Source organism: Onychostoma macrolepis, chromosome 06 (genome assembly GCF_012432095.1).
Source record: "Onychostoma macrolepis isolate SWU-2019 chromosome 06, ASM1243209v1, whole genome shotgun sequence".
NCBI classification, from domain to species: Eukaryota; Metazoa; Chordata; class Actinopteri; order Cypriniformes; family Cyprinidae; genus Onychostoma; species Onychostoma macrolepis.
The window spans coordinates 24,419,585-24,441,405 of NC_081160.1; the positions used below are offsets into that span (position 1 = coordinate 24,419,585).

Sequence of the window (21,821 nt, forward strand, 5' to 3'; positions counted from 1 at the left end):
TTTGTGTCTCAGGTGTGCCAAGTGAGTGCCCAGCAGCCAGTCCAGACTGAACTTCTGATGCGTTACCACCAGCTGCAGTCCCGCTTGGCCACGCTCAAGATTGAGAATGAGGAGGTAAGAATCATCACAGTTACTACATGCAACATTTTATCATGGCCATTATCATGCTATCCACCTCACAGAAATAATGATTTAGTCTCAGCCTCAGATGCCGCCACCTAAAACCATTCACTGACTGTGATGCATATTGCATACTAAAATAATCGCTAGCTCCAATCTGATTGACTGGTTTTATCCAATTTCCAAAAAGTCAGAGTGTGCAGGTCTTTATCAGTGCTGGGAAACAAAGTTACGGTACGGTAACTTTACCGATACGGCACCAAGCAGTTGCACTGAATGCTTCAGTGAAAGATCTAGTTGTTTGATTCACAGTTTTTGTGGTTCAAGTCTTTGAATCTTGAGAGATATTCAGAGCTTGTTAGAGTGCAGCTGTATAAACCACTTTGTTCTCAAAGTTCTATCTTATTTCAGATTTAAACCAAACATACAAAAGAACTAGTTGGTTGATTTACAGTGTCAGTCAGATGACCCTGTCTAGCTCTTTGCTAGTACAAACTACAAGGTAAAACATAAGATTAAACTAATGAAAGAACGATCTTGATTCTTCGGATCATGTCACATTAATTAAATTTTGGTGAAAAAAAGGCTTTCTGATGGTCAATGCAGCAAATTTGTGTGACCAACCTGAACCCGTTGCGAAATCTGTGTGGGGAAGTCATTCTCACTGAACACATGGATTCCTATTGTAATGACTAGAATTTGCAAGTGAAAATTTGTGGAACGATGATTTTTATATTTTTAAATCTCTCCACTATAACGTCATGTTATAGAAGTAAAATAGGTTGCAAACTCTGTTTCCTGTTGACTTTAACATCAGATCTGTATGCAATTCAGATCCCTCTCTTGCAACCACATGCTTTGGAAACTATTGAGTTTTATTTACACCTGCTCGGTGTAAAGATTCATCAACTTCTTTAGTGTGAGTCATCACTCTGCAGAGTCTTTAGCACTCAAACAGCCCTCGGCTTTACTCACATTCTTTTTTTAAAACCGTTTTTAAAGTGCTCCAGAGAATACTTCAGCCTAGCAATCAAACTCGTTGCTATTTAGTTCATCTTTCCTGGGAACCGAGAGTGTATTTTTAGCATTCTCATCTGTTAATGGTGTGTGTATCTTTTGGGATGGTATGGTTATCTTCATGTTTGGTCTTTGTGAGGGTAATTCTTTGTATTGGGAGAGCCGAACACAACTCACCAACCAACTAAGTATATGCAGGTGCTAATGGGCTTTGTAATAGTGCCTGTCTGTGCGTATTGACGATTTCATCTCGCCTCTTATCACTTTGTGTCTCATAACCAGCTAGTAATTGATGATTTTGTGTCATATGGGGAATGTGCCACATTAATCTGTGAGGGCCTGGGGCCAATTTACACACTAGTCACTACAGCATTCAGACGATCCTTGATTTCATACATTGGTGTGAGTGAATTATAGTCCTAGGGTTAAATGTACCAGTATAAAGGAAGTCTCAGAGCTGCATACAACATACAGTATATATATAAATATCATATATATGTGGTTTGGCGGTGTTGGTTATCTTTAAAATAGGTGAAATAGGTTGAGATCTTTTCTTTATTGCTCATTTTTGAGGTTTTAATAACTTTAGCTGCATAAGCATTCAAGTAAACAGCAACACATTCAAGACTGTGGGCGTATGTGTATCATAGTTGAAGCTCATTTTACACTTTTTTTTCTCCCGGTGATTTGTTTACTGAACTAGTGTACTACACAAATACTTCTATTTGGAAGTTTAATCCATTTTTTGAGTCTCTCAATATTCTTAAGCTCATATTGTGGGTTTGAATATATCACAGAGGCGCATACCTGTTATTGCAAACCTGTTATTGCAAACAATAAGCGCTTTTTTCAAATACACTGCACAGACAATTTTGTTTTTAAAGTATTATAAAAGTGCCCACAGTATATTCCAGGGTTTAACAATAAAGATTTTTTGTTTATGTCAGGCCAGTATTTCTTTTTTCCTTTCCCTGCTAACATTATATTACAACAACATGTGACAATTTTCAATTTTAACATAATTTGTGTGTGTTAAAAATATATGTATATACATATATATGTTTTATATTATAACAATATTTAGTGTATATACAAAAGAAATGTGTAATAGAATAATGGAAGCCAGTTTCCACTTTAGGAAAAAAAAAATGTGGCTTTATATATCTTCCTTTCCTATTTTAGACTGTCATAACTGCCTTTATATTTTTTTACTCGGAGACAGAAACCGATTTTCGTGTATTACTTCATGACTGCTTCAAATTCATGAATACACTTTTGCTGGATGGCGTATGGTGTGAATCATTACCGATTTGGGTGTAATTTTAAACTTGTTCTAACTGATGCTTCTAAGATGCATTCTCAAGATTTCAACAGATTCCCACTTCCCTTTAAGTTACATCACTGTCAGATGTCTAGAAATATACACTACTGTTCAAAAGTTTTGGGTCGGTAAGTTTTCTATGCTTGCCATCAAAAACAGTAAAAACTGTAACATTGTGAAATGATATTACAATCTAAAATAACTGCTTTAAATTTAAATATATTTTAAAATGTAATTTATGTAATGGAAATTTTTAGCAACCACTATTAGCAACCAGCCAAAATCATTCTAATATATGCTGATTTGGTTCTCAAGAAATATTTCATTTTAGTATGAATGTTGACAACTGCTATGCTGCTATGCTATTTTTGTGAAAACCGTGATTTTTTAAAAACAATTCAATTGAAAGACAGTTTAAAAGAACAACATTCATTCTGTACTGTGACTTTTGATCTATTTAATGAATCCTTGATGAAAGAAAGTATAAATTTCTTTAAAAAATTACCCTAAACTTTGGTCGGCAGTGTAAATCTTATGTAACTTATATTCCCTAAGTTCATACTCGTCTGTCTTTCACCTTACTGAGTCCCTGCTATGTTTAATTAGGTGCGCAAGACCCTGGATGCCACCATGCAGACCTTACAAGACATGCTGACAGTGGAGGACTTTGATGTATCAGATGCCTTCCAGCACAGCCGATCCACGGAGTCCATCAAATCCGTGGCTTCCGAGAGTTACATGAGCAAATTAAACATTGCTAAGAGACGAGCCAATCAGCAGGAGACGGAAGTCTTCTACTTCACTGTGAGTGGCCTTATTTTCTCAGACCATAAGCACTGGGACCACAAGTACTGTTATTATTTCTAGTCAATTTTTATATGACTTTTAGTGAATGGCATATAAAATGAATTGTGGATTATTTAATCAGTATATGCAATGAATTCAATTTGTATTTGATTGACACTCCTAATTATTAGTTATTTTGGACATAAAATGGCAAAACCTGGTATCTTCCATTTATAATGCTTTTTAAAAAAAAATATCTTTTAATACATGGTTCACATCACAATCGTCTCTGCAAACACTGATATCAAAGTCTGCTCGGCCTGTCCTATCTGTCTGTCCAAACTCAGTCATCACGCACAAATCCGTAAAACATTCGTGACAAGGCCCATGCCTCACCAATGAGACGGAAATTAAATCCTCCTATTGGAACAGATTGAATTTGCAGTGTGCAAAGTACAACGAAATCTGTTCTTTGTTGCCCACAGCACACATCACTCCCCTGTTTTAGTCACATCCTATTAAAATCATTAGCTCTCTGACGCCTTCATCTGTGTCGCAGAAATTCAAGGAGTACCTGAACGGCAGTAACCTCATCATTAAGCTGCAGGCCAAGCATGACCTGCTGAAACAGACTCTGGGGGAAGGTGAGTTGTCTGTTTATTAAATAAGTTTCTCTCTGCTCTCTGGAAATGCTGAGCATCAGCTATGCCTCTGGGTTCTAATTGCAACTTTGGTCACTGTTGGGTATAAAATTGAAAGTTGTAGCTTCGTAGCGAGCTCAAAAAGTTTGTATAATGAATGTATCTAAACTAACTGGACAAGATATACAGAAGTGAGGGCCAAAAGTTTAAGACCACTAGTGTCTACTTGTCTAATTTAAAGCTGGCAGAACTGGCACAAACTCCACAAGTTTGTGTAGAACTGATGATCATGTTTTAATATGGTCAGTCACCAATTTGATTAGTGACATAAATAAGATATTATATTTTCTTTATGTCATTCTTCCATGACAGTCTTGGACTTTTACTTAATTCAATTTTATATATAGAAAAAAATATATTGTGTTTAATCTAATGTAAAAAAAAAAAAAAAAAAAAAATCCCAGATTTTCACTGTCTATCTTTGGGTATAGAGCTTTAAACGCCATTTAAGCAATATAGAGGGTCATTTTCAGCCTAATGTTTACAGTATGTTCCACATCTATATTACATTATGAATTACCATAGACAATATTTTTGAGTTATCCTTCAGTTTGTTAATACAAATGGAGATTAAACATTTCAAATATGACCATAACACAAACTTTTACACGTGTTAATGTAATGAAAGTATGATTGCTTACTACCTCTTCTGTGCAAAGGTACGTCCAATCTTTCAACTGATATCACACCTATAGCTGAAACATAAACCCAGTTACTTTTGCATTGTACCGACACAACTAATACTGTGAAAAAAGTCTTACACACTGTCGTAAATTTTGAAGACTTTCTAGATAACGGCAAAGATTTTCTTCAGGCAAATAATAATGTTGTAGTTAAAGACTTTTTGAAGCAAATGCCTGAAGAAAGACTGAAATGTTGTTAAGCTATGACAGTGTTTTGGGGTATAAATAATCCATTTAAGTGATTTAACTAAACAAAAAAGCTAGGCTGCCATTCTACATGTATTAGTGTGAACATGCTTTGTTTTTACCAACTGAGGGACACAGATGCCATTGACATTTAGTTGAAATTTACCTTGAATATTCCTTTAGGTATAAGGCCTTTTGTTGTGAGATGATTAGAAAGACCCTGCTTTCATGGCCGCATCTCCCATAAGGCCTCTTGTCACTTCGGTTATGGGCAGTTTACGCCCAATCAATCAGCTAGTGGCACCGGGGGGGGATTTCAGCAGCTGCCTGTGCAGCAGCTCATAATCTAATGACGGCACACTGTGGGACACCCCAGCTGAGTCCAGCCATCCACGTATATGATCGCTGACCAGTCCTGCCCTCTTCCCCTCACCAGACTGTGTGCTCAATTACACTTCACCTCATCATCTCAGTAAAACCAGACACTCGAGGCTAGCCAAGGTGTGTGCGTTAGTGCATATACATGAGTTTGTCACATATGGTTGCAGCAGGTACCGCCCATGTTTTTTAAATTATTCAACTAATTGATCCTCCATCCATTAAGCCAATTAGCTTAGCACATCTAATTTTCTCCGTTAATATTATCAAGGGTTGCCATGTCACCAGCGACCTGGCTTAAATGCTGACGCTTATTTAAATGAGTTATGTGGAAGAATAATTGTCTCGATTTGCAAACCACTATCCAGAAGCATGGTTGGAAAGCGTTCGAGTCTTTTTTTGAACTCCTCAGCTGGCAAGACAAAAGCCTTTCAGTTTTTGGAATGATTTTAGAGGGCATAGCAAAGGCACATGGGAACCACTCCATTTGATATGCAGATTTAGTGAAATGAAATGATTTGAAGGCCCACTTCACGTCTCTGAAGTACCCATGTAGAAACATTAGTGGTTCCACCTCATTACATGGCGATTCAGAATGGGAAAAACTTGGTCTGCATTATGGGCAGGTGCTCTAGAGATAATTTGGGGACTTTTTTTTGTCATTTTTTCTACTTTTTTCAACAGAATTATTTTTTATTGCATTAGTTTTATATGCTTTTTTAAAATTTGTGTGCTTAGTATTACTATTATTTTTGGATTTCCACAATAATTTGTTGACATGAATTGTGGAGCTTGTTGAGCAGAGGTGTGCTTTCATAATTTCAGTAGTCAGATTTCACAAGCTAAAAAAAAACAAAATCCTATACCTACAAAGGAGAGATACAAGCCTTGTCTAGGCTCTACAGTGTGATAGAGATATGATATAACAAAAATAGCAAATACTTAACAACCACCCAGTTGTTTACACCTAAGCAACGTCCTGGCATCAACCCAACAACAAATCTAACAAATCAAAGACAACAAAAATATATTTTATTTTATTTTATTTTATTCATGAAATTAAAATTGAAATCCAAAACTAACATTTAAGTAGTTTGATAGTTTAGTGTGATAGTTTAATTCTTGCATTATTGTCACTCCTGAGTGTTTTATCCTTTTTTATCAATTATTATTATTACTATTTAATTTAAAATTGAAAACTGAAACTGACATTTGAATAATTTGGAAACATTCTTGCATTATCATTTTCCTTTTGACCATTCTATTTATATTTTCATTGTTTGTATGATGGCGATACCAAGGAACCCTTTTCAGTGAATTGGACATTGGGACAAAGAATCTAGTGAGCCGTCACAGACATCGCTCAGTGTCACTAGTGTGAAATGAATCCCTTGATGCACACCCACTCTTACACACCCTCATACCCACAAATACAAACACACACACTCACTCACTCATTTAGCCCCTTTAGTTCCTTCTGTGACCGTCTGACACCCCACAGGGCCCTTTCCGAGGTTTCTACGGTGACCAGTGCTCCTCTTTGTCTCAAGCTCTGTGTGTCTGCTCACCCATTCATCTCGTCTTCAATAGCACTGGCCACTCTCACGATAGCCCTCAGTACGCTCTGACCGAGCTTTAGAACCCAGCGCATGAGATCATGCTAATAATGACATTTCTAACTCCTCCCTCTTTCCACTCTCTTTTTTAGGAGAAAGAGCTGAATGTGGAACTACAAGGTAAGAAAGTTCTGCTGAAGATGAAATTCATATTTTCAAAACCAAAATAAAGTTTCTTAATTGGCATCTGTGGTTCCATGAAGAAACTTTACCATCCATGGAACCTTTCCATTGCATAAATGCCTTTTATAATGGTAAATGGTTCCGTAGATTATTAACATGTTCTTCACACTAGGAAACAAAAGGTTAATTGAAGAACTGTTCACTGTGAGGTTCTTTGCAGGACTTTTCTTCTGTAGTATACTTTTAAAAACAAAGGTACATTATTGGCATCTATGATTCCTTGAAAATATTTAACATCCATGAAACCTTTCTATTGGACAAAATGTTCTTGGATTATAAAGTGGATTATAAAAATGTCCTTCAAACTAAGTAAAAAATGGTTCTATGAACTGTTCACTGAAAGTTTCTTTGGGGAACCCAGAGTGGTTCTTATGTGACATCACTGTGAAAACACCCTTTCGAAACCTTTATTTTAAAGAGTGAAGATACACTTTTACCTCAATCTCTCTAGATTTTTGTCCAATTAAATTGTCTCTTAAGAAAACTGCACTTGTTAAGCCATTGAGTCATTAAAGAATAAGATTCAGTCCGTGTTATACCTCTCATCCATATTCATTATTCATTATCCATATCCATGATTATTGTTTTTAATGGAAAAGTTATTTTACCACAGTCGCAAATCGTTGTTGTGGCATTTTTAGACTAAAAAGCATTTTCTGCATGTTCAGCTGCGATAACAACCTCTAAAACACTTAAAGGCCGGGACACACCAAGCCGACGGTCGGGCTAGTTTGTTTGGTGTGTTTCACTCGTCGGGCTCACGTTGGGCTCACGTCGATGGCAGTTTGCCTGATTCAACATGTTGAATCAGCGTCGGGGCTGTCGGGATCGTCGGCGAGAGGGAGAACTCTGATTGGATGTTCAGTTTAGCAAACAAGTCAGTGCCCGAGAATTACAGCGAAAGTGAATGAATCAAGGCGGTACAGACAGAAGGCTGTTTAAATGTTACGTGATCTTTCCCAATCATTCTAATACGTGAATGTTTTCATAACAACATGAGCTGCTTAAAATGATTAGTTATCAACGTTACTGATATTATACTATTGATAGCTGCTGAAATAGACAGTTAATTCCTCTCACGCATGCGCAAAACCGACGTGTTAGTTTGCCGTCGGCTGTAGTTTGTGTGGTGTGTTTTTGGTCCGACGCTGCCGACACGAGGCGACAACACCGTCGGCTTTTGTCGCTGCTAGTTCTTTGAAGTCAGCATGGTAAAAGCAAGAGAGGACAAATAAAACTTTTTTGATATTGCATGGCGGTCAAAAGGGGACTTGTCCTCAAGCTGTCACTGGCAGGGGCTCAGCTCATGCTGGGTTATCCAGAATGTCCTCTGACAGTCGGAGAATGCTGAGAATAGAGCCTTCCTGGTAAACAGATGCAGGCCTCTTCTGACCTCTCAGTTGGAGGACATCTACCAGTGTTGCCATTGATAATCATATGCCCTTTATTTAAAATTTTAAATGAAACACTGTTCCGCAAATACAGCTGCGAACACTTGACCAATGTATATGTTGGTATGAAATTATGCTAGTGTAGCTAGAAGCGTTTTCATTCACGTAGTTGCATAGAATATGTTTAAGGCCCAAATAATAAAGAGAAATGGTATTTGTTCAAACTCTATGACAAAATATCTATACAATTTTGTTGAAAACATCCAGCTCGCCCATATCTGTTAATGATTAATCATGTAAGCAAATATAAATAACAGCTTGTGATTGTGCCCTCAGGTAACCACCAAAGTACAGAGCCATGTCATGTTTGATTTTGATTGCATTTACCGGTCTGTCACAACAGCAATTATGTTTCCATAGCTAAATGTTTCAATATGGGCCTGATTCAGTGCTCCTATAGGGAATAGAAAACTCCCTGCAGTTGTTATCGGTTAATTTGAGGTCAAAAGCATTAGGATGTAATTACGATTTTTTTAAAGAACAACAATTAATGCCTGTTGCTTATTTAAACCCTTCATTATCGGCTGTTTCCTCCGCTGAGACATAAGTAAGAGTTGAGTAGATGGGAAAGGATTTGCTGTGTAGGTTTTAAGGTTTTTGATATAATATGTCATTCAGAGGGTGTTTTGTGTATGTTTTTTGTTCCATCTAACCATCTCCATTCCTCAGACCCCCAACACTTCCCCCGAAACCACAGAAATTGCGGAAACCAAGGCCTCGTTCCATCTATAACCATAAGCTGTTTAACGGCAATATGGAGAGTTTCATTAAGGTACCCACTGACTTTGGTGCTAACAGCGCCCCCTGATGGGCTGGAGGGATGGCTGAAGCTCTGTCTGTTTTTTTCCTCACTGACTCATGCGCTCACACCCTCTATCTGCTTCTGTTAATTTCCCGTCTTTCGCCAGGTGGCGATGATGCAGATGATAAGGGTGGCAGCTGATGCCCTCCTGCCTAAATAGAGACTCAGCAGGGCCCATTAGTTTGTAAGGAGCTGCCTTAATGCTTAATTTACGCAATCGAGTGGTCGATTACCACTTAGATTTAAATTAGTTTGTTTAAAAAGACATAAATTGCAGAGAAAATTAAACGAAGGGTATCACGTTCTCCACATGCTTCCCTTTACTGCATCTCAAGCCATTCCAGCAGCCGCCCTAATGCTATTCCACCCAGTCACCACCACGACACTGTCGTCTTCATGGCGATTCTGTCGTCCCTTCCTCTCTAACTGTGATTTTCTCACCTCTTTCACTCCTCTGCTCTGCTCTACGCTGCTTTGTGTCCTAGGGGAAGACGGAATGCTCGTACCCGCAATCAGGTACTGTAGAATAGGGCCAGGACTGTCTTTACCTTTCAGATAAGGCTGTAATACATTTGCTTAGACAAATGACATGTCATTGCTGCTTTCCACAAGAATTCAAAGAGAAATTCTTACGAGCTTTCTGTAGCAAACTTCGGATGAGTTGCTACTAGCAGCCTTGGCTGAACTTTTTGTATTGTCTTATGCCCTTGAGGACAGACATGCTTAATGCTTTGCTTTATTTTCTACTAAAACAATGAAAAAAAGACTTTTATTTTTCATAGTTTTGTGTATATAGTCCCTGTTTTTAAAGCATTTAGAAAAATGTTACTTAAAGGTGCACCAAGCAGTTTTTCCCATTTTAAAAAGTTTTGCATCTAATGATATACAAATATGTAAAAAAATATTTAACATAAGAGATAAAACTCCAGTCATAGCAGGGGCCCAGAAAAAGCTGGTTTAATTCTTCAAATTCATATTCCACAACAAAACGTGTCCAATAATATGGATTAAAAAGATAAAGCAAGTCATTTTTAGTGGGTCATATGATCTCAGCATGGATGCCCAAAGATGCAACCAGCTCCATGTTAGATACAACAGGTTTTATTAGATTTATTACGAGTGTACATGATATTAAACATGATTGTATACTATTTCATAATTTTATACTACTTTTAGTACTTTTTGTTTACTTTACTTTTTAATGAGGGGAAAATGAACAGGTGCACCTTTAAAGGCCAAAGTATACTTCACTACTGTACGTGCAGGTCGCACATGCGCATTTAACTCTCTTACAGTAATTATCTGCAAGGTGGAAACCCTGCCGTGGGGTATCGATTCACAAGGTAGCCGAAGAAAAACTGCAGAAACAGAAAAAAACGGAATGCGGGTTAGCTACAGCGACAATGGAGGCCTAAATAGACGAGAGATTGTGCAAAGAGGTTAATATCCTCATTTGTACAACTGTAGCATGAAAGAATACAAATATATTTATATGGGTTTTAACTCGTGGCGAGAGATTGCACAAACACTGGCCCCGTTAGGCCAGGAGAGGTATTGCAATTTTGCACAAAGTGCATGCGTCAAACGTACGCGTACGAGTCAAAAGAAGTATACTTTGGCCTTTAATGGCACAGATCACCCAAAAATGACAATTCTGTAATCATTTACACACCCTAATAATACTCCAAACCTGTATGACTTACTTTCTTTTGCAGAATCCCTAAAGAAAATATTTAGAAAAATGGTCTTTGTCCATACAATTAAAGTTAATTGAGTCCAATTTTGTTTTACCTTGACTTGGACAAAACTGTCTTCAAAATATCTCCTTTTTTGTTCCCCCGGAAGAAGAAAGCCAGGTTTGGTTGAGCAGAATTGTCATTTTTTTGATGAACTGTCCCTTTAAATCTCAGCCACAGCTTTAAAACTGGTGCCATTTTGTAATGATTGTTGTCTTTCAGGACTCAGGTCAACCCATTCCTCTGGTGGTGGAGAGCTGTATTCGATACATTAATCTATATGGTAAGTGGTTCAAGGAAAGGTCACAAATCGATTGCAGATAAACATGCTGACTCAGGAGCTACTGGAAACTATTAGAGAGCTCTCCAAAAACAACACATCCCCTTATCATTCGGAGAGCGCTCGACATACTCAACCAGAAAGAGACACAGATGCTAATTTGAATAAGGACTCGTCTGTTGTAAGTTTAAGTGATCCCGTGATACTTTGGAAATAGTTCAGTATAAAGTCCATCTGTTAGGGTAAAGCTGAAGTCCATGAATTTAGAGAATGACATCGGTTTGGCTGTTAAGTATGCAGTGGATTGATGATTTATTGTTCTGCTCGAGACTATAAATTTTTATAGATGTCAAGGCAGAAAATAATAATGCTATAAACTCTATTCTCTCTGCTGGCTCAAGGATTGTTAACAAGAACCAAATCCACTCTTTCTTTGAGATTATTGCTTTAAGATCACAGGCGTTCCCTCTGGATCCAATGAAATCTTGAAAATGATTGGAACTTCTTTGGCAAAACTCATGTGTGCCAAAAATAAAGGACCCCTTAGAGGGAAATGTTGCATTTCCTCCTGTGCACATCTTGTTTTGAGCTGGAAATAATGCAATATCATGCCTTGACAAGTTTTCGACTCATGTTTCTTTTTATTTTCCTGTGCCAGGGCTGCAACAACAAGGCATATTCCGAGTTCCTGGATCTCAGGTGGAAGTCAACGATATTAAAAACTCATTTGAAAGAGGTTAGGCCCCTAGAGATGAACTGTAATTATTTTTCAGTTATTTTTGTTTATGTACTTTCCAAACTGTGAATATGTTTCTTCTGCACATCAGATCATCTTTGCTGAGCAGAGGGTGTATATAACATCAGAAAATTTAATTTGGTGGCTGGAGTTCAATTTAGAAAAGCTTTCCTGTGAAACAAATTGATTCTACATTTAGCTCATGTTTGCAGATATAAACAATCATCTGCCTGGTTTTGATACTGACAAATGATGTATCAAATTATATAAGCCATTTCTAAGGCTATTCCATCTCAAAATCATTCCATTTGCACTGAAACATTTACAACCCAGAAATTACCAGATATGGTATAGTAAATGCAAATACAAATGCAATTTAAATCTTTTACTGGAATTGTCGTCAACTCTTTTTAAGCTACTCAATTCATCAGATATGGAGGAAGAGTGTATATTTCAGCTACAAAAGGGATGCAAGTTTAACAAAACAAAAATGATACCATAAGGATATCAGTCATTAGGTGTTATATAGCAGTGTTGATAAATAGCTACGTTTTAATGTGCAACCTTGTTATTATGTAATTGAATCATCAGCATCCAAAAAATAAGTATACTGCTAGTGCCTGAATCTGTGTTCTTGTTAAGCTTAGGGAACTAAGTTTTGTAGACCCTTAACTTACTTTACGCTATTGCTTATTGTTATATATTAGGAGTTTGTGTGTGTGTTTTTCTGCTATAACCACTATTTTTCCACCATTTATTTCAGGTGAGGACCCACTGGTTGATGATCAGAGCGATCATGACATCAACTCTGTGGCTGGTGTCCTCAAGCTGTATTTCAGAGGGCTGGAGAACCCTCTTTTCCCCAAGGAGCGCTTCCTGGATTTGATCTCCACCATCAGTGAGTGTTTCATTCAGCTGCAGGATAGGTCGAAATGTCACTGGAGTGATTAAACCTGATATTACTCCATAGATTGCTGTTATTTGTTGTATGTTTCTACTGGTGCTTGGCTTCATCTTAGCAATTTTACAGTACAGAGCAATTTGTCAGTTTCTTATATTTTGTTTTTGGGAAAAAATGCCTGGACAAGAAAAGCATTCAAAAAACAATTAAACATTCATGTTGATTTAGTTTTGTTTTTAATTAATGTTTTTGTTCAGCAAGAATGCGTTAAAAATGTTTAAAAGTTACAGTAAAGACATTTCTAATGTTACAGAACATTAGTTTCAAATTAATAATGTTCATTTGAACTTTCTGTTAATCAAAGAATCTTGAAAAAAAGTATCATGGTTTTTACAAAATTAGCAGCACAACTGTTTTCATCATTAATAATCAGAAATTTGAGAGTTTTCCGAGCACCAAATCAGCATATTAATATTATTTGTGAAGGATTATGTAACACTGAAGACTGGAATAATGGCTGCTGAAAATTCAGCATTGTCATCAAAGGAATAACTTATATTCTAGTATATATTTCAATAGAAAACAGTTACTTTAAATTGTAAAAAAAAAACAAAACAAAAAAATCTAAATATTACTGTTTTTACTGTATTTTTGATCAAATTAATGCAGCTTTGTTGAGTCTTCTTTCAAAAACATGAATCAGTCTTACCAACAGTTTAAACAATTTAAATTTGTTTAAAAATTTGTTTGTCAATTTCTTGTTTCAGAGCTTGAATCATCTGCGGAAAGAGCCCACCACATCCAGCAGATGATTGTTACCCTTCCTCGTACCATCATCATTGTCATGCGATACCTGTTTGCTTTTCTAAATCAGTAAGTTTTATTTACTGCTTTTTGTGGCATACTTTAAACTAGTTGACCTGCAGTCACACACGCAACATGCTCAAAAGTGGAAGGCTAATCTGTAATTTTACCACACTGCCTTCACAGCATCTCTGTCTTCAGACAGTAAATCTCATAGTAAATCACCATTTATATGAATAGCAGCAGTCACAAGCAAAGACATTCATTATATTTACAAAGAGCTATTCAACAGCCCCCACTATTCTTATCTAATTTATGACCACGTCTGTCAAGGAGTGCTTTAGAGGATATTTACGCCCGAAGAAACCCATCAGTCTGTACTGTACTATACCTGTCCTCTTCTCCTGGCTTTTTATTGATGCTTCCTGTTCTCACCCTCCCCCAGACCGAACAAAGAATTTGATTTCACATCATGAGTTTTCCCTCTGACTTCTCTCCCCCTTTCATTTGCTCTCGGTGCTTGCAGCTCTGACTCATTTGAACTTCACTTCTGCAGTCAAGAGACTTCCCAATGAGAGATAAGCTGAAAGATAATACACTGTACATGAAGATGAATTCTCTGCGACAAAATGATGAATTAATATATTGAAATAGACAGCAGGAGTAAGAAAGTTTTTGAAAGTTTGTAATTCCCGCAGCATTACATCACCCCTAAGAACTTTTTCACTGTCTGTTCATCTCTAGTCTGTCCCAGTACAGTGATGAGAACATGATGGACCCATATAACCTTGCCATCTGTTTTGGACCCACTCTGATGCCCATCCCGGAGGGTCAGGACCCTGTGGCCTGTCAGGCTCATGTTAATGAGGTCATCAAGACCATCATCATCCACCACGAGGTCATCTTCCCCAGCCCGCGTGAGCTGGACGGTCCTGTCTATGAGAAATGCATGACTGGAGGAGAGGAGTACTGGTGAGCTCTAGACTTTAGCTGGATTTTGATGTTATTAAAGAATGTCATAATTCCTCCATTAGAGCCAGCTGTGGCTTAAACTGAGCTCGGTACTATGAATGGGGAGTTTAGCACTCGGGTCATAAAAAGTGGCGTAACCTATAGCTAAAATAAATATTTCTACTTATAAGAAAGATTTTTTAGTGGGACCATGATACAGTGTTGGTATGAGAAGAAAATACCACACAGTTCTTTGATATATAATATTGTTTTAAATGATTACAATATTAATATACCATGAATTACATGGTATTCCAAGGTAGTGGATGGAAATGGTTTGCTTTGGTTAGTATTAGTAATAAATGTAAACACAGCACCATTGAAAAGTTTGGGATCAGATGTTTATATATATATATATATATATATATATATATATATGCACGGTATTTTTTAAATTCAATTCTGATTAATTAGATTATGCTCACCAAGGCTGCATTTATTTGATCAAAAACATTGTGAAATATTTTATAATATGTTAGATGCTAAATATGTTATAGTTTAAAATAACTGTTTTCTGTTTTCATATATTTTAAAAATGTTATTTATTCCTGTGATGGCAAAACTGAATTTTCAACAACCATTTCTCCAATCTTCAGTGTCATATGATCCTTCAGAAATGATTCTAATATGCTGATTTGGTGCTTAAAAATTATTTGATAAATAGACAATTCAAAAGAACAGTATTTATTTGAGATAAAAGTAGAATCAATGCATTCTTGCTAAATAAAAGTATTATTTTCTTAAAAAAAAACCTTATTGACCCCAGACTTTTGAGTGATAGTGTATTCATCGAACATGCTGTTTTAAAATCAATAAGCCCCATAATGCTGTTTGTTACCCAGTTTTTACTCGTACGTCAAGCCTAATGACTCTTAACCATGGTAAGATCAACGAAACACACAGTCTCTTGTGGCATATTACTTTAATTCCCGTGAAATAAATATGGATTTTAGTCCACAATGCTTGCTGTTTCATGAGTCTCTAATATTGGATTGATTACTGTTTGCGTGGTATTGCAGAACTGTAATTGCCGTGTTTTTTTTATTATTTTTTTGATGCTTGCATTATTATGTGTACAGTTATTGTGTTTACTGTGCTTTTAAACATCTGTATCGCTTTGTGTTTGTTTATGTATATTATGTATATTCACACAGTGACAGCCCTCACAGTGAACCAGGCACCATTGATGAAGTGGACAACTGCACCGAACCACACACAAGCGATGATGGTACAGGCATTTTATGCATTCATTCAGTGCTTTTTGCATGCTCATATAATTGTCTCTTATGGCAGGATGCTGTGTATTGTATTGTAAAGTAGACCACAAATGACCAGAAGCAAAAATCAGCATTTGAGGTTTTTTGTTTATTTAACCAATACAAATACAGTCAGATGTTTTTGCTAGCCTTTGGGGTTGAAATGAATCAAAATGACCACATATTGCTGCTTTAAAAAACTGAAAAATTGCTCTGCCTTGTGCATTTTGAAGATGATGTGTTCATTAGCATTGCTGTGTTGTGCTCTGGCTGACCTTTCTGGCTTGTGTGTGTGTATATATGTGTGTGCACACATGGATGTCAACCACATAATTGACATCAGATGTCAAAGCTGGCATTGAAACATCTGGGTCATATTCAGTTTGATCTAAACAGTTTCCACAAAAAAAAAAAAAAAAATTATTCATACAACCACAGCCAATATGAGACTTATTGTTTATTGTTCTCACCCCAGTGGCAATAATTTCTTAGATTTTTTTAGCATTTATAAAGAATACTAGTGGGGTAAGAAAATAAACTTAATATATGATATATTCTCTGAAAACAAGTCTTATTTTTTAATATATATTTTTTAATAATTGAGGCAAATTGTATTTAGTTCTTTAAGAAGGTTTGTATATTTTTTTATATAAACAATTGAAAGAAATGCTTCATACACACCAGGTTGTGTTGTTTGGTGGATGTTATAATTGACATTTAGCTCAGCCAATCTGAGTAGTGCCCTTTCAGCAGTGTGCATCCTTATTGGCTGGAAAGCTATGAGGAGATAAGAAAGATGATCTCAAATTGAAACCTGGCAGCACAGATTCATAAGCTGTTATATGAGGTTCCAGGTCTTGAAAATGTCGTTCTCTCTGTTTTTTTCTTCTTCTCTCCCTTCCTCTTTCACCCTTCACCCTCATCATTTCTCACATGTAAATAATGGCATAGTCTAGCGATGTTTCCGTTGCTATATTAAATGAAGACACAGACGGAAATATCTCTTTCGGCCCAGTTTCAGCAATCTTTGCGCTTCATCTCTCTCTTCCAGCCCTTGGTTTTCTCTGCTTAATTGCCTCCTCCTTTGCCTTTTATCACTTTGTTTTCTTCTCTCCCTCTCTCTTGCACGCTCTTTGTTCAGGGTGAGTAAACAGGTCTCACGGGGCTTCCTGTGCTCGCTCCCTTCATTTACTGATTGATGGAGCTGCTCTCACTCGCTAACCCCAAACACCAGCCACATCGCTGATACCATCTCTCGCATACAGCTCGCTTTTTTTTTTCAGTTTCGCTAAAATGGTTCTGCTCTCAACTAATGGGTAGTGAGTGGGTCCTTTTTAACACTAAAATAGAATATAGTTTGTTTTTCTGTTGAAAGCTGCACTCGTTATTTTTCCATTTAAAGTTTTACAATAAATGAATGCTGCAGTATATTTTACGAATCTTTAAAATGGTAAACATTAGACCTACTGTAGCAAGCTATTCCTTATTTTTAAATTAAGAGCGGCTGCTACAGTTTTTAGCTTGAATGTTCGATGTTTCTCGTGTTAGTTACTTATATTCATTTTAGATGTATAAAAAAGCCTTTTATGCTATAGAATATAGCTATAGAAACAGAAGTCTCTCACATTCACAGGAGCATTGAATGAGGTGGATTTTAAAAGGCAGTTTTATTCAGCAGGTTGCGTCTCATGATGGCCACCATGTTGAGTTTGTATGACCAGCCTTGTCTTGAATTGTAAATGCACACTTCAGGATCATTTCTCTAGGTCTCACATTTTCCAGACAACATTATGTTGCACTTATTAGTCAGCCTGTGATAACGTCACATGTCAATGGTGCTCCAATGCTGGTGTGGGCAACAGAGAGGCTGTAATTTTAGACCTTTACAAAGGCAAAAAGAGAGATAAAAATTGTATATATTGTGGAAATTATGTATTATGTTTGGAAATGCATACTGCTTTTAATATTTCTGCTGTATGTAATATGAGCTGTATATAAAAAGTACTAAAATGTGTAGTAGATAATATATACAGTCATGGCCAAAAATATCGGCACCCTTGCAATTCTGTCAGAAAATGCAACACTTCTCTCAGAAAATTGTTGCAGTTTCAAACGTTTTGGTACTCACATGTTTTTTTTTTTTTTGTTTGCATTGGAACAACACAAAAAAACAGAGAAGAAGTGTCAAATCTGATACAATTCCACACAGAACCCAAAAAATGCACTGGACAAAATGATTGGCTTCCTGTAACCATGAATGAGTTTCTTACACCTCTCTACTGGAATTTTGGACCACTCTTCTTTTGCAAACTGCTCCAGGTCATTCAGATTTGAAGGATGCCTTCTCCCAACTGCTGTTTTGAGATCTCTCCACAGGTGTTCTATGGGATTCAGATCTGGACTCATTGCTGGCCATTTCAGAAATCTTCAGCGCTTTGTTTGTAACCATTTCTGAGTGCTTTTTGAAGTGTGTTTCGGGTCATTGTCCTGCTGGAAGACCCATGACCTCTGGCGGAGACGCAGCTTTCTGACACTGGCCACAACGTTGCACCCCAAAATTCTTTGGTAATTATCAGATTTCATGATACCGTTCACACAGTCAAGGCATCCAGTACCAGAAGCAGCAATGCAACCCCAAAACATCTTTGAACCTCCACCACGTTTGACTGTAGGGACTGTGTTCTTTTCTTTGAAGGCCTCATTTCTTTTTCTGTAAACAGTGCCATGATGTCCTTTACCAAAAAGCTCTACTTTTGTCTCATCTGTCCACAGAACGTTCTCCCAGAAGGATTGTGGTTTTGTCACATAAGTTTTGGCAAGCTCCAGTCTTGCTATTTTATGCCTTTGTGTGAGCAGTGGTGTCCTTCTGGGTCTCCTATCATAGCGTCCCTTTTCATTCAGATGGCGACAGATAGAGCGAGCTGACACTGTTGTACCCTGTGTCTGCAGATCAGCTTGAATTTGTTTGCAAGTTAATTGGGGTTCTTTATCCACTATTCGAACAATCCTTCGTTGTAATTTTTCATTAATTTTGCTCTTCCGTCCACATCCAGGGAGGTTAGCTACAGTGTCATGGGCTGTAAACCTCTTGATGATATTGCGCACAGTCGACACAGGAACACTAAGATCTCTGGAGATGGACTTGTAGCCTTGAGATTGTCCATGATTTTCCACAATTGTTTTCTCTCAAATCCACAGACAACTCCTTACACTTCTTTCTTTTTTCCATGCTTAGTGTGACACACAACACAAAGGTTGAGTCAACTTTTCTCCATTTAACTGGTTGCAAATGTGATTACTATATTGCCCACACCTGTTACTTGCTACATGTGTGTCTAAATACAAAAGCATCACATGCTTGAAGAGCAATTATTTGTTATAATTTTGACAAGGTGCCAATAATTTTGTCCAGTCCATTTTTGAGTTCTGTGTGAAATTTTATCAAGTTTGACTTTTCTTCTCTGTTTTTTTGTGTTGTTGCAGTGCAAACAAAAACAATAAGCACGTGAATACCAAAACATTTGCAATTGGAACAATTTTCTGAGAGAAGTGTTGCATTTTCTGACAGAATTGCAAGGGTGCCGATATTTTTGGCCATGACTGTACATAATAATATATATATACACACACACACACACACACAGTGGGGATTATTGATTTTGTGCATTTGCCCACTGGCAAAGAAATGATCAGTCTATAATTTTAATGGTAGGTTTATTTGAACAGTGATCCAGAAAAACGCATTTCAAAAAAGTTATAAATTGATTTACATTTTAATGAGTGAAATAAATATTTGATCCCCTATCAATCGGCAAGATTTCTGGCTCCCAGGTGTCTTTTATACAGGTAACAAGCTGAGATTAGGAGCACTCCCTTTAAGAGAGTGCTCCTAATCTCAGCTTGTTACCTGTATAAAAGACAACCTGTCCACAGAAGCAATCAGTCAGTCATATTCCAAACTCTCCGTCGTAACACACTACGCCGTGAAGGATTGAAATCCTGCAGTGCCCGCAAGGTCTCCCTGCTCAGGAAAACACATGTACAGGCCCGTCTGAAGTTTGCCAATGAACATCTGAATGATTCAGAGGAGAACTGGGTGAAATTGTTGTGGTCAGATGAGACCAAAATCAAGCTTTTTGGCATCAACTCAACTCGCCGTGTTTGGAGGAGGAGGAATGCTGCCTATGACCCGAAGAACACCATCCCCACCGTCAAACATTGAGGTGGAAACATTACGCTTTGGGGTGTTTTTCTGCTAAGGGGACAGGACAACTGCACCACATCAAAGGGAAGATGGACAGGGCCCATGTACCGTAAGGGACAGGGCATTGAAGCCAGCCAGGGCATTGAAAATGGGTCGTGGATGGGTATTCCAGCATGACAATGACCCAAAACACATGGCCAAGGCAACGAAGGAGTGGCTTAAAAAGAAGCACATTAAGGTCCTGGAGTGGCCTAGCCAGTCTCCAGACCATAATCCCATAGAAAATCTGTGGAGGGAGCTGAAGGTTCGAGTTGCCAAACGTCAGCCTCGAAACCTTAATGACTTGGAGAGGATCTGCAAAGAGGAGTGGGACAAAATCCCTCCTGAGATGTGTGCAAACCTGGTGGCCAACAACAAGAAACGTCTGACCTCTGTGATTGCCAAACAAGGGTTTTGCCACCAAGTACTAAGTCATGTTTTGCGAAGGGGTCAAATACTTATTTGACTCATTAAAATGCAAATCAATTTATAACTTTTTTGAAATGCCCTTTTCTGGATTTTTTTGTTGTTATTCTGTCTCTCACTGTTAAAATAAACCTACCATTAAAAATGTAGACTGCACATTTCTTTGTCAGTGGGCAAATGTACAAAATCAACAGGGGAACAAATAATTTTTTCCCCCACTCTCTTTCTCTCTCTCTCTCTCTCTCTCTCTCTCTTTACATATATATATATATATATATATATATATATATATATAATATTAGAAAATATATTCTGAAAGCAATGATAACTGATGCCACTCATGAAATTAAACATGCATGCAAGTCCATGTGACAAAATGAAAGGGATAGTTCCTTTAATAATTTGCCATAATTTACTCACCCTCATGTCATTCCAAAACTGTATGTCTTGCTTTCTTCTGTGGAATATGAAAGAAGATATTTTGAAGAATGTCGGTAACCAAATAGTTTTAGTTCGTCTTAACTTCCATTGTATTTTTTGTCCATATAAAGGAAATCAATGGGAACCCAAACTGTCTGGTTGCCAACATTCTACAGAAAATATTTTGCAGTGCATAATTAACAAATAGAATAGGTTGTAGTGCCAAACATTCGTCCAAAAGTCCAGTATAGGCTGATAATATAAAGTGCGTAGATCCAAAAAATACAAAAGGTATAAAGACGAAGGAGATCCGCACTCATCCAAATTTAGCCCAAAAGGCTTATATCATTCATTATTCAGAGGTCACAAAATTGTGCAAAAAAGTGCAAAAGTGCAAAACGTTTTCGGGTATTTACCCTTCCTCAGTGCCATATGCTGCCAAACAAAGTACCAAGTACCCTTTAGCGTCCCCCATATGTCCTTAACTTAATATATTATATTTTATTATTATAAAAAAAATTCAAATCTGTCTTTGAATTGTTTTTTATAATAATTTAAGGTTATATGGGGGATGCTAGAGTAAGAGTACTTGGGTATGACGTTTACTTACAGTATATAAAAACTGATGCTAAGAACTTTTGTTTGGAGTCATGAGATTTTTATTGGTATATATACTTTTTTGATATAGTTGTATATGGATAATTTTGGATGATTTGTAAATATATTTGTTGTATTTGGATATATGTTTTGAGATATAAATGTGT

General features: G+C 37.1%; 1 protein-coding gene across 2 annotated transcripts in view; it reads left to right on the plus strand.

The window, feature by feature from the left end:
- Window positions 1-21,821, plus strand: part of srgap3 (SLIT-ROBO Rho GTPase activating protein 3) — an 87,477-nt gene that overhangs the window by 54,942 nt on the left and 10,714 nt on the right. The window contains exons 8-18 of one of the 2 annotated variants that reach the window (XM_058778428.1): window positions 13-114; window positions 3,065-3,262; window positions 3,804-3,888; window positions 6,901-6,928; window positions 9,112-9,214; window positions 11,203-11,263; window positions 11,919-11,996; window positions 12,760-12,894; window positions 13,665-13,770; window positions 14,446-14,673; window positions 15,867-15,940. In XM_058778428.1, coding sequence (XP_058634411.1) covers window positions 13-114; window positions 3,065-3,262; window positions 3,804-3,888; window positions 6,901-6,928; window positions 9,112-9,214; window positions 11,203-11,263; window positions 11,919-11,996; window positions 12,760-12,894; window positions 13,665-13,770; window positions 14,446-14,673; window positions 15,867-15,940 — 1,198 coding nt within the window. Of the gene's footprint in view, window positions 1-12; window positions 115-3,064; window positions 3,263-3,803; window positions 3,889-6,900; window positions 6,929-9,111; window positions 9,215-9,729; window positions 9,761-11,202; window positions 11,264-11,918; window positions 11,997-12,759; window positions 12,895-13,664; window positions 13,771-14,445; window positions 14,674-15,866; window positions 15,941-21,821 lie in introns of both variants that reach the window. The other variant, XM_058778429.1, reaches the window with a different exon arrangement.